Source organism: Formica exsecta, unplaced genomic scaffold, assembly GCF_003651465.1.
Source record: "Formica exsecta isolate Colony F162 unplaced genomic scaffold, ASM365146v1 scaffold928, whole genome shotgun sequence".
NCBI lineage: Eukaryota > Metazoa > Arthropoda > Insecta > Hymenoptera > Formicidae > Formica > Formica exsecta.
The window spans coordinates 109772-127104 of NW_021853694.1; the positions used below are offsets into that span (position 1 = coordinate 109772).

Below are 17333 nucleotides of genomic sequence, written 5' to 3' on the forward strand. Positions count from 1 at the left end.
GCTTCTAATATTTCCCTAATAGTATACAGAAGATCTATAACTCGCGGCGGTTTTATCAAATTTTGCGGACAATGTACTAAAACACTTACTTATATCTTCGCGATTCCCATCGCGCTGTCCCATTATTACGACAAATAACATTCTATTGTAGGTTGTAATCACACTTTCGCAGGATGTTTCGAAACCGCAAACGAACGAGTACCGATATAACAGGCGAATTTTTTTCCATAGATTGCTGGCTCATAACGGCGAAATTAACACTCTGCGCGGCAACGTGAATTTTATGAAGGCGCGAGAAGGCGTGATGAGCAGCCAGATATACGGCGATCAGCTGAAGTTGCTCTATCCGGTCGTTGAGCCAAATCTATCCGACTCTGGATCGGCGGATTGTGTGCTCGAATTCTTAGTAATGGCGGGACAACGTTCGTTGCCTGAGGTAAATATTTATCATTTTAAAAACACATCAAAGAAAAAAAGTCGTCCATGCAGAAATATAAAATATTACGATATATAGAAAAAAATAGAAAGATATCTCTCGGATATTCTAAATTTTGTAAATTCTTGATTTTATATATCACAGAAATTTGATTTCCCTAATTTTAGATTCTTGATCGTTCTTGGATCGTTCATTTTGAAGATTATTTGCATGAATTATTGATTCCATGCAAACTTATAAGTTCCACGGATTTTTCTCGGTATCATAAAACTTTCTCAGTGATCCTTGATTTCACATATTCTATCCTTTTTGAATTCTATAAATCCTTGATTCCGTACATTCTTGATAATCCCTTTAGAAATTAGAAGAAAAAAAAAACTTGTTATCCAAGATCTAGAACGCCACGGATCTTTGAATACGTACGTACTCATGATTAATCGATTCCTAGCCCATCACCGTTAATTCTTTCCGGGTTATCGTGAATCTCACGCGTTACGAAAAGCTTCATGGTCCACGAATAAACGCCCTGAAATCGTCGTTATTTGAATCCAGGCTGTCATGACGATGGTACCGGAGGCATGGCAGAACGACGTAACAATGGCCACCGAGAAGCGCGACTTCTACCATTGGGCGGCGTGCGTCATGGAACCTTGGGACGGCCCGGCACTGCTAACCTTCACCGACGGCCGCTATGTCGGCGCTATCTTGGACAGGTAGAAATTTGCCATCTCTCATTACGTCTCGTTTACTACACTCGTTTCTACGTAGGCTCCACTTCCCTCTCGTTCGTGCTGTCTGGTAATTTCTTGTGCCACGTTATCCATGTAGATCCTGCGACTCCTCGGATCACACAAATGATCCGCGATTGCGCAGACTCTTGGATCTTTGGTTCCATCGGACACTTTAACACTTTGAATCCAACCGCGATGATGTGACCATGCCGCATTTTATTTTATTTTTTATTAATATAATAGAATGTTAAGATTAAAATACCATAATATATAACAATTGGTTTATTGGTTAAAGATATCTGATTCCGATATTTGCAAGTTGCGATAAATACGAAAGATGTAAATGTGTGTTAATTCGCTGTTGCATAAAGTTCTCGATTAAAAAGAATTTGCATAAATTTGCTGCAAGCTGCACAGGTAAGTGAGTGAATTCTTTGCACTGAAATAATTTCATGTAAAGGCGAAGTAACATTACAAACAACATCGCTTGAAAAAAAATGTGTATATATATATATATATCGTCAATATATTTCTAAACATTTAATAGGAAAATATAAAGAATATATTGAAATATCTATATACATATATCGTTACATAATTTACAAAGAAAAAATAAAATCTTTAACCATAAAATACTGAAATACGTATTGATGATTAAGAATAAACATTAATTACATTACGATTTATAAAATTACACCATCTTAAATATATCAGAAATATTGTCTTTATAATTATATATATATATTCTTTTTTTTATTTATTTTCTCGATATAAACTGCTGCTTTCTTTGTCATATGTATTTGTTATCAGAAAGCTCTTTGAAGTATATATATCGCTCGATAAAAATAAATACGGAGATGCGCAAAGAATTAAATTGAAACGGTATTCAAAGTGTTGAAAGGATCCTATTGAAAGAGAGAAACGAGCCGAACGAAGGGACTCTGCGGTGTCGTTTGTTAGGGGAGCCGCGAAGAAAGAATGCTAGGCTACGTGGGCTTATATTGCCTACACTTTGCAAGATGCATTTAGCAGGATTAACGGTGCTCACGAAATATATGAGAACGGTGCACACACGTGTGTAGAGACTCGGTTATACTCCAGGTAAACATAGATTTCCAAGGCGGAGGGAAGTCGCGCAATCGAGCGCTCGAAATAAAAATGTGTTTCTTTCATGAATGAAATTCTTTATTTCATACAAAGTACATTGTGAATAAAACGTACGCGATAAAAATATTCTTTGGGGGAAACGAATGTTTCTTCCCAAATATGTTTTTGTTGAAGTTATTTTGAAGTATTTTTTTATTTAATCGAGGGATCACTTTAATTTTACAATCGATGCAATCGCAAAAAAAAAAAAAGCAACCGTGAGAATTAACGAAAATTAACATAAGGGTATTGATAATAGAACGTTATCTAAGCATATACCGAATATAGTTCCTAGAATATTTTAAGATTCTCAAGATGCAGATTTTTTTGAAAAATTTAAAAGTGATTTTTAAAAATTTATTTTCTCAGTTAATTATATATATATCGAACTCAAAGTTTATTGACGTTTTCGTAATTAAACAATCGTTTTAGCTTATCTTGTAATATATATACGTATCTCTTAATCATTGAACTGACCATTTGAACCATTTGTAATAAAAATAAATTTGTAGAGATAAAGCAAATAGGACGAGATTAAAATAATTTACGCGCGACTTCCTTCTTGCCCCGTCTCTGTACAGCGAGAGAATCGATCTGTTTACGATTTGCTAAGTGTCCATCGTTGTCTCCCAACGTGCTGTTAACCCAGGTAAATAGGGCCTAGGTCAAGAGACTGAAAGAGAAAGAGAGAAAGAAAAAAAAAACAGAGATGATAGAGAGAGAGAGAGCGAAAGAGAAAGTATACGCGAGTAAGCCAGCAGGAAGGCAGGCAAGCGAACGAACGAACAGCAATGTGTAGTTCACTCATGTCAGCTGATACCTAGCGCGCGGCACAGAGGTGGTGTGAAATACAAAAGACCTTTTTGAATTTTTGTTTGGCAGAAACGGCCTGCGCCCGTCGCGCTTCTACGTCACTAAGGATAACATGATGGTGATGGCGTCCGAAGTGGGCGTCTATGATACTCCGCCCAGCAATGTAGTCCTGAAGGTAAACGAAGGAAAATAAGCGCATCCCAAGCACATCGGCCGATCTCACTCAGCAGGATTAACGGTGCTCACGAAATATATGAGAACGGTGCACACACGTGTGTAGAGACTCGGTTATACTCCAGGTAAACATAGATTTCCAAGGCGGAGGGAAGTCGCGCAATCGAGCGCTCGAAATAAAAATGTGTTTCTTTCATGAATGAAATTCTTTATTTCATACAAAGTACATTGTGAATAAAACGTACGCGATAAAAATATTCTTTGGGGGAAACGAATGTTTCTTCCCAAATATGTTTTTGTTGAAGTTATTTTGAAGTATTTTTTTATTTAATCGAGGGATCACTTTAATTTTACAATCGATGCAATCGCAAAAAAAAAAAAAGCAACCGTGAGAATTAACGAAAATTAACATAAGGGTATTGATAATAGAACGTTATCTAAGCATATACCGAATATAGTTCCTAGAATATTTTAAGATTCTCAAGATGCAGATTTTTTTGAAAAATTTAAAAGTGATTTTTAAAAATTTATTTTCTCAGTTAATTATATATATATCGAACTCAAAGTTTATTGACGTTTTCGTAATTAAACAATCGTTTTAGCTTATCTTGTAATATATATACGTATCTCTTAATCATTGAACTGACCATTTGAACCATTTGTAATAAAAATAAATTTGTAGAGATAAAGCAAATAGGACGAGATTAAAATAATTTACGCGCGACTTCCTTCTTGCCCCGTCTCTGTACAGCGAGAGAATCGATCTGTTTACGATTTGCTAAGTGTCCATCGTTGTCTCCCAACGTGCTGTTAACCCAGGTAAATAGGGCCTAGGTCAAGAGACTGAAAGAGAAAGAGAGAAAGAAAAAAAAACAGAGATGATAGAGAGAGAGAGAGAGAGAGCGAAAGAGAAAGTATACGCGAGTAAGCCAGCAGGAAGGCAGGCAAGCGAACGAACGAACAGCAATGTGTAGTTCACTCATGTCAGCTGATACCTAGCGCGCGGCACAGAGGTGGTGTGAAATACAAAAGACCTTTTTGAATTTTTGTTTGGCAGAAACGGCCTGCGCCCGTCGCGCTTCTACGTCACTAAGGATAACATGATGGTGATGGCGTCCGAAGTGGGCGTCTATGATACTCCGCCCAGCAATGTAGTCCTGAAGGTAAACGAAGGAAAATAAGCGCATCCCAAGCACATCGGCCGATCTCACCGAGAGGGGGGAGGAGAGCGCCTCTCTCTTTGTCTGAGGCGGAGACAACTGACTCGCAGTACAATGATTTATATACCGACGAGTCTCAGTCATCTCCTCATACGCTCAATCTTTTTTCCCCCCGCCCCTATTCTCTCATCTCTCCGCGCCTTTTCTCTACATTTCACCCCGATATAGAACGATCTCGGCCGGTGGAAGAGCGATCGGGGAGGCGCCCTGCCCGGGGAAGTCGGACCTCTCTCTCTGTAGCCTCCAAGGATCCCCCAAGGAAACAAGGATGAAAGGACGCTCGTGTCATGCTGCTCGTGTACAAGAGCAATGCTTGCGCGTCTTTAACCACGCGACAAGCCGTTTTGTATTTTTGATCGACGCTTGAGAATTTTGTTGCACGGGAATGACTCTCGACTATGATGCCGCGACGACATCGTTGATCGGCGAGAGTGACGGTCACATGTCGTTCGAGTCTTATTCTCGCGTCAGCGAAGCTCCCAAGCGCGCATCTCTAGCTTCCGATAACACGCCTTCTCGCCATCATTCTTCGACAGTTCGCATTTCGTCTTGTCGACCGATTATTATTGTGTCACGAAACAATTCGCTTTGATCTCCCGCTGATTTCTCATTAGAGGAAGAAGAGAGGAGGCGAGATACGCGGTAGAGCTTTCCTTATCGGAAAATTCTCGGCGGAAAACTGCCAATCCGGGAGACGAGATCGGGAGCACGTAGCTTGTTGATTCCACGGAATAATGGTTTTGCAGATATTTATTGCTTGATAGGTTGCATGCTTACGCAAATTTTTAGTTCCAGAGGTCTTTGGTTATACAGAGATCGTTGATCATGTACGTCTCTTTGGTTATATACTCGGTTTACGATCCTCGGCTAGGTTGGTCTTGAATCTATGGCGTCTTCGTTTTCTGGGATGCAAGCGTGCCATCGTGCGATTTATTAAATCATCTTATTTTTCATCTATGCTATGTCTAACCAATATACGTTATTCATTACATCTTGTGTGGAATCTCTGTCGGAAGCAACAAGCGTATCGTTTCCGTTCCTCGTAATAAGAGTATATATTTCTCTCTATTATTAATATATTAAATCGTTACGATGAAATAACCGTTCGATACAATGAAATAATAACTCCATCCGATAAAAAAAGTTCTACCACACTCTCGTGAACAAGTATAGAATATTTTGTCTTAATATCGGACAATTTTGCGCGAATTTGTTATATTTAATATCGAATATTGCCGAAACAATGTAATGTACTGGCATTCTGCCTTTATGCGATGATGGTGATGATGATCGACCAATGCTCAGCTACTGGTTCATCACCATCGACTTCATCCACGATTCAAAATCTTTTCCCTTTTTGTTCGAACGCGAAAATTTCATATTTGAAAATTAAAGACGTATTTTAGGAGTATACCTAAAGAATCGGTAAAAGGGCAGACTGTCATCATCGTTTGATCCGCAATACCTACTTCGCTGTACCGTTGATATTATACATATGTATAATAGAGCTAATCACATATATCGTATTTTATTTATTTTTTGATCATGTATCATGTATAATGTATAATTTGTCATCTAGGGACTAGGTTTGTATAGAGCTGTAGGACCGTCATCCAGTGCTGTCATATGAATGTCGATCATCGACGTGTCAAATCCGTTCTATGGCGATTATCGGTGTACTCTTTTATTTGCAGAGTCGCTTGAAGCCCGGCCGAATGCTTCTCGTCGATACCGAAGAGAAGAGGATCATACAGGATGTCGAGCTGAAGCTGCAGATCGCTCGAAGCAGGCCTCATTCCAAGTGGCTCAAAGAACAGGTAGCTAAACGCGTGCTTTTCGCCGACCTGATGTAATTATTCGCGATCACCAATTCTCGCATTATATATATCATGATTATGAATATTCGCCTATTCCGAAAACGAAACGGCAGAAACTTCGAGCTCTCGATATTTTTTTTACATTTTTCCGTTATTTTCATGTAACGCGAACACACTCCGTGTACATATGTATAATTGGTATTTTTGTACATAAGTGTACAACTTACGTACCTGCATGATTATCGTATAATTATATTCGCTAGCGCGAAAAAAAATTAAATAGATTTTTTGCTTTTTTCCATAAAAATCAATTGACTAATCCTCCTAATTAATCAATTAATACATCCCAAAGATCTTTAAGATAAAGATAATATTTAATTGGCAATTGATTTTAACAATTAAAATCGCGTTAAAATTTATACCAAGATTATCCTTGTAAGAAAAAAGTGTTCTAATACAAAATTAACTTTTTTTCTCGTATCGCTGCACGTGCCGTTACCATCGTATATGCAGAGGGTGAGTCGTTCATACCAATTTGAATGTGTTGTTTTCATTTTAATGCATTATATAGACGTAGTAGTATAATCGAAGAATATAATAAATTGTTATACGTATACTAGGTAAGTAGCAATATATTGTAGTAAAAGGAATTATGAATAAATAGTACAGTTTGATACACGGGAAAATCTTGGGCGATTCTTTTTCGCATGGAAAAATCAGTCTACCGCATTTGTCGACTAATCTTGTCCTTTTATTTTTGTTTTGTCAACTAATTTACTAATCAATTAATTACTAATGAAATTTCTGACGTGTGATATTTGCTTGAATTTTTTTCTATCATACAACTCAAAACATCTCTTTTTCTAATTACAGTGCCAAATCTATTCTTGAATCTCCGCGAAAAAAAGATTTTTAACTTCGACTAATAGATAGCGATGTCTTTTTTGTTAACGCAGATCACTATGGACGAATTGCGTGCCGCGCATGCTACTAATGACAATACGGGAGATGTAATTGGAAATGATCTATCCGCCGAGACGACTGTCGCGAAGAAAAATGTTCTTAACGGAGTAAATGAGGTCTCGGCGGTGAATAAAGTCTGGAGCGGCGATAAACGACTCTCTCTTTACGGTTACACTCTGGAGACCATCAACCTGCTACTTTTACCCATGATGCAAACCAAGTACGAATAAATTCTTTCGACGATATTATCGTCTTTTTCAATACGACGATAATGCTATTCCAACTGCCCAATAAATATTAAAACGAACACTTTCAGGAAAGAATCATTAGGATCCATGGGCAACGACGCTCCCCTGGCATGTTTGTCGGAATTCCAACCATTATTGTACGAATATTTCAAGCAATTGTTTGCGCAGGTACGCGATAAAAATTTGACTCTCCATAACTCGACATATAGAGTAATTAAAAAAAAAAAAAATGATTTTAAAATATTTTACTAAGTACGATCAAATATATATCTGACGCATGTGCGTATATTAATGCGTCCCACACAATTATGATTTTCATAATCAGGTAACAAACCCACCGATCGATCCGTTCCGCGAAAAAATCGTGATGTCGATGCTCTGCCCGATCGGGCCCGAAAGCAACATCCTGGAAACGAGCGAGTTGCAAGTACATCGCTTGTTCCTGCCCCAACCGATACTGTCCCTGAGCGATCTCGAGGTTCTCAAGCGCACGACGCATCGCGGCTGGCGAACAAGAGTGATCGATATCACTTACCCCATTGAAGACGGTCCCAGCGGCTTGTCGAAGACGCTGAATCGTATTAATAATGAGGCTAACGCGGCTGCCAGAGATGGTTATCAGCTTCTCGTGTTATCCGACCGACAAGGTGGTCCGTCAAGGTGAGGAGCTCACGTAACCTACGGAACGAAATATTAAGTTTTATTAAGATTAAAAATAATCTTGTAAGGAAGGAAAATCTACAATTTTCAAATCATTATATTTTGTTGACTTTAGAGTTCCGGTAAGCAGTCTGCTAGCTCTGGGTGCCGTTCATCATCATTTAATCGAAGAGAGACAACGAATGAAGGTCGGTCTTATTCTGGAAACAGCGGAGGCTCGAGAGGTTCATCACATCTGCGTGCTACTCGGTTACGGAGCGGACGCCATATGTCCTTATCTAGTATTCGAAATGGCGAAAAACCTGAGGGCAGATCGCGTTTTCGACGAGACCTTCACCGATGACGTTATCTTTAAGGTAAATCCTTAAGGACTTCCTTATAGAACGAAAATACTTGTTGGATGAACATGACGTAACGCTAATTGTAAAAATTATTCTTTATTTATATGTATATGAAAAAAAGATAACAATAATTGCTTAAATATCGCAGAATTATGCGGAGGCTATGGAACGAGGAATCGCGAAAGTGATGGCCAAGATGGGAATCTCAACTCTGCAATCTTATAAAGGAGCCCAGATATTCGAGGCAGTTGGACTAGCCGACGAAGTTATCGACAAATGCTTCAAGGTACACTTCCTTTTCGAATCTCAGAGAGTAAAATTAAAGAGAAATTAAATTCCTATATCTATATATATCATTCTTTTATTATAAAAAAAAACTTTGGATTAATGTAAAATATTTCCCGAATCTAGAACACAAAAGATAAACTGATCTAGATTTAAAAAAAAAAAAAAGTCATTTTCTTCAAATCTTTGGAGGGATGCAAATGATTAATAATTGGATCCAATTCATGAATGTTTAATGATTCAAGTTTCTTGATGATGCATCTCGGCCGACAATATTATTTATCTCATTATGTAATAAGCAGTAATAAATGATACTCTTATGTTAATTGCGAGCTCCAATTTTTCAGGGCACTCAATCTCGTATCGGTGGCGTGACATTCGATATCCTGGGCAAGGAGGCGTTCGAGAGACATCGATTAACGTACTGGGAGAAACCCATGGATCAACTGGTGATTCGCAATCCTGGAATTTATCATTGGCGATCTGGTGGTGAGAAACATATCAATGATCCCGCCAGCATCGCTAGTTTACAGGTAACGAATTTTGAAAACCTGTCGTAAATCTTGCTAAAACATCGACGACTTACATCTATTATAAAAAGAACGTAGCTAAAAAGTCACCATTTAAAAAAAAAAAAAAAAAAAAAACAATTATGTATATACAAGATTAAAACGAGAAAAACTTTTACGAAACAAATCCATTTATCTTACAATACACCTTGAAAAAGCAAAAGTTGTTTACGCTGTGAATATCTGTAAAATATTTATGTTATTAATATAAAAGTATTTTAACATGGAATAATTATTTATATAATTATTTAATAATTATAATGATTTTGTTTCACAATTTTTCAATTTTCCTATAGTGTTATATTTTCATTAAAAACTCTAACGTAAAGAATATTCTTTTGTACCGTCATCTTTTCTTCATTAGGAATATGTCGTCTCGAAGAGCAACTCGGCTTATGAGAATTATCGCAAAACAACGATGGACGTGGTGAAAGCTTGCACTCTGCGCGGCCAGCTCGAATTGAAGAAATCGCGTGATCCGATTCCCATCACGGACGTGGAATCCGCGTCGGAAATTGTGAAGCGGTTTGCAACCGGTGCGATGAGCTTCGGCAGCATCTCCATGGAAGCTCATACCACTCTGGCGATCGCCATGAACCGCATCGGCGGCAAATCGAACACTGGCGAGGGCGGTGAAAACGCAGACAGGTATAAAAAAGAATAGAGGAAAGAAGATAAAGAAAATCTAATTGATGAAAAATTTTAAATTCCTATTATTGATTATTGTCATTAACGACACAAAAATTTCCAACTAATTGCCATTAACTAATATCCAACAGGTATCTAAACCAAGATCCGGAGTTTAGCAAGCGCTCGTCCATTAAGCAGGTAGCGAGCGGCCGTTTCGGCGTGACTGCCAGCTACTTGGCGAATGCGGACGATCTGCAGATTAAGATGGCGCAGGGTGCGAAACCCGGCGAAGGCGGCGAGCTGCCTGGTTACAAAGTCACCGCGGAGATTGCCGCCACCAGACACTCGGTACCCGGAGTAGGTCTGATCTCGCCGCCGCCGCATCACGACATCTACTCGATCGAGGATCTGGCTGAGCTCATCTACGACCTCAAATGCGCCAATCCGAACGCCCGCATCTCCGTCAAGCTCGTATCCGAAGTCGGAGTTGGCGTAGTCGCCGCTGGCGTTGCCAAAGGCAAGGCTGAACATGTGGTGATATCTGGCCATGATGGCGGCACCGGCGCCAGCAGCTGGACCGGCATCAAGTCCGCCGGACTACCATGGGAGTTAGGCATCGCCGAGACGCACCAAGTGCTCACCCTGAACAATTTGAGATCGCGTATAATCGTCCAGGCGGACGGTCAGTTGCGCACCGGTTTTGACATTGTGGTGGCTGCGCTGCTTGGCGCGGACGAGTTTGGCTTTAGCACTGCCCCGTTGATCGCTATGGGCTGCACCATGATGAGAAAGTGCCACTTGAACACCTGCCCAGTGGGAATCGCTACACAGGATCCGATACTAAGGAAAAAATTCGAGGGCAAGCCGGAACATGTCATCAATTTCTTCTTCGCGCTCGCTGAAGAGGCATGATACTTTTATTTTTTATCATCTTGTTTATATCGCGTTTAGTCTGCTTTGTTTATCCGTTTATCTCTCGTCTTTTCTGATATTATGTTTATATGTTTTTATTTGCATTTTTAAACCTCTTTTTGTTTCCGAAATTATAATTGAACTATACTATATTGAAATGTTAATCAAATAAGTTTCTTACATTATAAAATTGCAGCAATAAAATATTAAACGTAATATATGTATGTATATTTTAATTTATAAATATAAATAAGTATTATTTCAACATATCGTGATTTATTTCTACTTAATCTCTTTAATCGTTGATATTTTCACAGGTACGTTCGCACATGGCCAATTTGGGCATCCGCAAATTCCAAGATCTGATTGGACGAACGGATCTCCTCAAGGTACGCGATGACATTACCACGGAGAAAGCCAAGACCCTGAATCTCAGCAATATTCTGCGAAACGCGCTGGACTTGAGACCCGGCGTGAATATTAGGGGCGGCACTTTGAAACAGGACTTTCAACTGGAGAACAGACTCGATAATAAACTGATCCAACTGGCTGAACCCGTTTTGAATGGAGAACAGACTCGAGTCGACATCGAGATGAACATTAACAACGAGTGCAGGGCGTTCGGATCGACGTTGAGTTATCATGTAGCCAAGTAAGTTTCTTAATCATTTTTCTTTGCAAAATTTATTTAGCACTTTTTATCATTGACCAAATCACGTTTTACGATCCTATTATTCTTGCTCTTTCTTATCTTGCAATTACTTTACAGACGATTCGGAGAAGCTGGATTACCCGAGCATAGTATCAACATCAAAATGCAAGGCTCTGCGGGTCAGAGTTTCTGCGCTTTCATGGCCAAGGGTATACACGTCACCCTTGAAGGTGATGCCAACGATTACGTCGGCAAGGTAAATATCGCGCGCAAACTTCTTCAATTTTCAAATTTATGAAAAACTCTATATAGTAGTGTAGTTTCATCGTATACATATATTCATCATATTATATTTACTCGCAGGGTCTCTGCGGAGGTGAAATTGCCATATATCCACCGAAGGACTCCGAGTTCAACTCGGAAGCGAACGTGATTGTCGGGAATGTTTGTCTTTACGGTGCCACTTCTGGAAAGGCTTACTTCCGTGGCATCGCCGCTGAGAGATTCAGCGTACGCAACAGCGGGGCAATCGTCGTGGTGGAGGGTGTGGGCGATCATGGTTGCGAGTACATGACCGGCGGTTGCGCCCTGATTTTGGGTCTTACCGGTAGGAACTTTGCCGCCGGAATGTCCGGCGGAATCGCGTACGTTTTTGACGTGGATGGCTCCTTCAAGAGCAAGTGCAATCCTGAAATGGTAGAGTTACTACCGCTCGACAAGCCCGAGGAAATCGCTTACGTGAAGCAATTACTGGAAGAATTCATCGAAAAGACCGACTCGTTGATCGCACAGGATTTGCTTGCCACATGGCCGGAACCGACCACGAGATTCGTCAAAGTTTTCCCGTACGAATATCAACGAGCCCTTAAACAGTTAGAGGAGGCCAAGCAACAAACGCCTAATGTAATTAATGGTGATGTGCAAGTGACAAATCATAAGATCAAAGACATAGAGGATGCGATAGAGGATGCTGAGATGGCACAACGCAAGCTTGATAAGATCAAGGGCTTTATGAAGTATTCGAGGCAAAAGGTCATGTACAGACCAGCGGAGAAGCGTATGGAGGACTGGAACGAGATCTACAACTTCCAGGGTGTCAGGAAGACTCTGCGAGTGCAAGCGGCGAGGTGCATGGAGTGCGGCGTTCCGTTCTGCCAAAGCAGTCACGGCTGTCCATTAGGCAACATTATTCCGAAGTGGAACGATCTCGTATTCCATCAACACTGGAAGGAGGCCCTCAATCAACTATTGCAGACTAATAATTTTCCCGGTGAGATGATTTTATGAGAATTTTCTCGCTAAACGCAAATCTTGCCAGTTTTGTGAAGATAGATTATTTTTTTTTAAACATTCTATAAGAAACTTTGTCTATTCTTTATACAAAGATTAGAATTTGATATATTCTTCCTTCATCATAAATATCAATCTTTTATTAAATTTATTATTACTTAACAAGATTTTTTTATTTATATATTTTTTAAACCTGATTTTCTCTTTTTTTATTCTATTCTCATTTATTACTTCAATTAATCCATTATGTAGATAACTGTGTTTAATTCTTTGATAAAATAATCTAGAGTTCACCGGAAGAGTCTGCCCTGCACCTTGCGAGGGCGCGTGTGTCCTAGGGATCTCCGAACCACCCGTGACAATCAAAAATATCGAGTGCGCGATAATCGATCACGCATTCGAACAGGGTTGGATCGTTCCTCATCTGCCGACCAGAAGAACCGGACGGAAAGTCGCAGTGGTGGGTTCCGGTCCCGCAGGATTAGCCGCTGCTCATCAACTAAACAAGGCAGGTCACACAGTGACCGTATTCGAGAGAAACGATAGAATCGGCGGTTTGCTACAATACGGCATACCGACAATGAAGCTTTCCAAAGAGGTCGTTCAAAGAAGAGTCTCTCTCCTAGCCGCGGAGGGAATTATTTTCAGGACGAACGTTGACGTCGGCAAAGATATTACAACGCATGTGAGCAAACGCATATGATGATACTTTTTTTCACAGCAGTATGCATATTATATGATACACACTCGACAAATAAATTTTTAATAATGATTTTATGTTTTGTAGCAACTTCAAGAGCAATACGACGTGGTATTGTTAACTACAGGAGCGACATGGCCGCGGGATTTGCCGATTCCCGGCCGGCAGCTGGAGGGAATTCATTTTGCCGTGAGTTTCTTAGAACATTGGCAGAAGAAACAGATGGGTAACGCGATGCCACTCGACATGCGGCTGATGGCCAAAGATAAGGACGTCGTCATCATAGGTGGCGGCGACACCGGATGCGATTGCATAGCAACCTCGCTGCGTCAGGGCGCAAAGACGATCACGACCTTCGAGATTCTGCCCGAGCCGCCAGCTCAGAGGGGCAAGGATAATCCGTGGCCTCAGTTCCCGCGTGTATTTAAGGTTGATTACGGTCATGAGGAAGTATCCCTAAAATTCGGCCGAGATCCGCGTAGATATAGCACGCTAAGCAAGGAATTTCTGGATGACGGAAAGGGCCACGTATGCGGCATCAGGACGGTGTCCGTCGAGTGGCGAAAGGACGAGAACGACCGATGGAAGATGGACGAGGTGTCGAATTCGGAGAAGGTATACAAGTGCGATCTGGTGTTGCTCGCTATGGGCTTCCTCGGCCCCGAGAAATATATCGCCACGGAACTGAAGGCCCAATTGGACGAGAGGGGAAATTATAAAACTCCGGCTGGGAAATATCGTACTAGTTTACCCGGAATATACGCGGCAGGCGGTTAGTAGAAAATATTTGCATACGTGCTAGATATATAATTTTGTATAAAATTATAAATTACACAATAGAGAGAGAGAGAGAGAGAAAGAGAGAAAATTATATGCACCAAAAAAATTCTATTTTTTTAAAGTCTAGTTTGTATTTTTAATTTTACTAAAAAAAGACAATTGCCAAATTTTCGCATCAATAATTTCAAAATCTGTTGTAAAATTTAAAATATTCTTTTAGGCTCGATTCCACCAATGTTATTTTGGCTTTAAACGAGACTTGAAATTTTTGGCTTTTGGCAATAATCAATGTTACTTGGCTTTTGGCTTTAAACTTTTAGATTATAATTTAATTTATCGTTGATTAACTTATAGTCTAAGGCCTAAAGCTGAAAGCCAAATAACATTATTGCCAAAAGCCAAATGTTTTAAGTCTCGCTTAAAGCCAAAATAACATTGGTGCAATCGGACCTTAATCTTGTACATATTGCTTTCTTAAATACTTGACGTTATGGTACAATGATTCTGTTGTACATTTCTGATTAGAAAAATCGTTATTAATTATGACTGATAAGTATTAATTTCCATAATAGTTGTAAAAGCTGAAGTTTTTTTTTAAATATATATTTCGTTATAAATATTTTTTTAAATAGATTGCAGACGTGGACAGTCTCTCGTGGTATGGGCAATCACGGAAGGGCGATTGGCCGCGAAGGAAATCGATTTGGCCTTGATGGGAGAAACTGGCCTTCCTGGAAGCGGAGGTGTTATAACCGGCGTTAGCGCTTAAGGATCTTCGCGACAGATGTTGGTCTTCCAGTTAGAAAACAAAAAGATCCACCGTGTGTATGTACCACGAGGAAAGGATCGTATCGACTATTAGAAGGCAGGAGGAGAGTCCTTGGGGATCTAAGGATGCAAGATCCGAGCTCTAAGGATTCGAAAATTCCAAGAATCCAAGAAGATACGAACTTAGAATTATAGAGTTCAGAAATCTAGGAATCGGAGAGATGTAAATCGGAAATAAAAATCCAAACTTTTAACAATCCAATAATCTATAGTTCCTAGCATGCAGAGATTAAAGAATTTTCTCTTAGAACAAATTATAAATTTTTAAGAGATTTTTAAATATTCAAAAAAAGTTTTTCTCTCTTTTAAAAACCTAGAGACCGGGGAACTCTTGTATTCAATTTTCCGACATTCAAGGATCTATAGATTTTAGGATTCAAAAGTCTAACAACGAAAACATTAGAGAAGCTGAAAGAAAAAAAGTTCCAGGGGTTCCAAAAATATAAAAATTGAAGACACACAATTGCGAGTCTCTATTAAATAAAGTAAAAATAAAGAGAGAAAGCTATTTCATTAAAGTATTATTTATAAAGTACACTTATACACAATTTTTTAATGTTTTAATTTTTTAAATGTTTTTAGCTTTCTGAAGTAAATATCGAAAAAAAAACAGGTAATATTCTCAATTAATCTTGTATGCAGTTAATTATAATTATTGAAACACAATTGTAAATTTATTCTTTTATGCAACGAGAAACGATTGTAATTATTAATGAAGCTTAATACGTAAGTACAAAAAGTATTCGTATATACCGCCATATTTTATTTTCTACATTTTTATTAGTAAATTTTTATAGGGGATATAAGAACAGAGAGAATCTATATAGATATATATAAAGCATTATTCAATAAAAACATTTATGCATCACTATTTTTGTTTTTGTGTGAATCTTGTTTTATCTCAGTTATACATAATAATACACGAACTCATCAATTAATACTAATTAAACTGTTGTATTGATGCATTATTTATAAATTAATAATTTTGGCTGGCTACAAACAATGTATTTGCAACATTTATTATTTAGCAACATAGAAAAACTATTTTTTATGATTAAAAAAAATATATTCTTTTTCAGCGCATTTTATCGTACCATTATCATCGACTATCAACGAATGTTTTATAGAAAAAAATCTGAAAGTTTATATATTTCACAAACTATTTACTTTAAACAAAAAGAGTTTTATTAAAAAATTGTTTCTGATTTATTATTTAAAGATAAAAGAGATATAAAAGATGGTAGAAATTTATATATTTTTTTTCTTTTAATATAGGATGCAAAGTTGATTGCTATATAGAAAATTATGGTATACGAATACTTTTATTAATATGCTTATTTTTCATTCGTTGTCAGTATATAATGTGTATTAATATTTTTGGCGTTTGGCTTCGAATCTGGGCATTCGCTTAGGTTGCCTAGCATATCATGAATCCACTCATATTATCGATGAAAAAAGTTTACACAAGTTATCAGAAAAGATGATAGAATAGCGTAAATAATAAGACAATGTAGCACATGTATTATATATACGTCGTTCACTGTAATTCTACTGATGATTCTATCAATTAATTCACTGCTGAGCTGCTTATTATTAAGTAGAGAGGAAACGATCGTTCAATCCGTTAACCGGTTTAAGTTTTAAGCATATCTTAATAAATCGATTGCTCCTTAACTGAATAAATTATGGAATTTCTAAAGTATACTTGTGACCGTAAGATATATTTGTGTATGTATTAAAGACAGGTACAGTAAATATGCAGAAAACGAATAAAAAAGGAAATTAAAAAAGAGAAATTAATTTTGTAAAATAAAAATTAAATATGATCTATATAAATGTAAACAATGCTATTATAATTCATCATTTTATTATATAATTAAGTAACGAATAATCCAAACTTTTAATTAAACATTAGATCGGGTCATGAGCTGTTTTAATTAAAAATATTGTTATTACAAAAATAATATAACAGTGAATTCATATTTAGACTTCAAATGGCATGAAGTAAATTGGCAGCATCGGTTAAAGAAAGGATTAATATCGATGAATAGTGATTTAATCGAGCGAATAATGATTTAACGTTTTTTCGAGTTCCAAATATCGTGTTAAATTACATCTAATTGCATTTTTAAGAGCGT

At 38.2% G+C, this 17333-nt stretch overlaps 1 protein-coding gene across 8 annotated transcripts in view; it reads left to right on the top strand.

Annotated features, from left to right (window-relative positions):
- The window catches only part of LOC115245214 (putative glutamate synthase [NADPH]), a 34879-nt gene extending 17892 nt beyond the window's left edge, over positions 1–16987 (top strand). For 4 of the 8 annotated variants that reach the window (XM_029823412.1, XM_029823413.1, XM_029823411.1 and 1 more), the window contains exons 8-26: positions 232–436; positions 989–1149; positions 3196–3301; positions 6215–6337; positions 6851–6853; positions 7294–7520; positions 7617–7716; positions 7874–8208; positions 8324–8564; positions 8698–8835; positions 9182–9367; positions 9768–10051; positions 10183–10939; positions 11263–11597; positions 11715–11853; positions 11961–12867; positions 13175–13572; positions 13675–14359; positions 15000–16987. In XM_029823412.1, coding sequence (XP_029679272.1) covers positions 232–436; positions 989–1149; positions 3196–3301; positions 6215–6337; positions 6851–6853; positions 7294–7520; positions 7617–7716; positions 7874–8208; positions 8324–8564; positions 8698–8835; positions 9182–9367; positions 9768–10051; positions 10183–10939; positions 11263–11597; positions 11715–11853; positions 11961–12867; positions 13175–13572; positions 13675–14359; positions 15000–15136 — 5467 coding nt within the window. In that variant the 3' untranslated portion in view covers positions 15137–16987. Of the gene's footprint in view, positions 1–231; positions 437–988; positions 1150–3195; positions 3302–3358; positions 4464–6214; positions 6338–6850; positions 6854–7293; positions 7521–7616; positions 7717–7873; positions 8209–8323; positions 8565–8697; positions 8836–9181; positions 9368–9767; positions 10052–10182; positions 10940–11262; positions 11598–11714; positions 11854–11960; positions 12868–13174; positions 13573–13674; positions 14360–14999 lie in introns of those variants that run through there. The other 4 variants (XM_029823415.1, XM_029823416.1, XM_029823417.1 and 1 more) reach the window with 4 other exon arrangements.
- Positions 16988–17333: the final 346 nt, after the last annotated feature.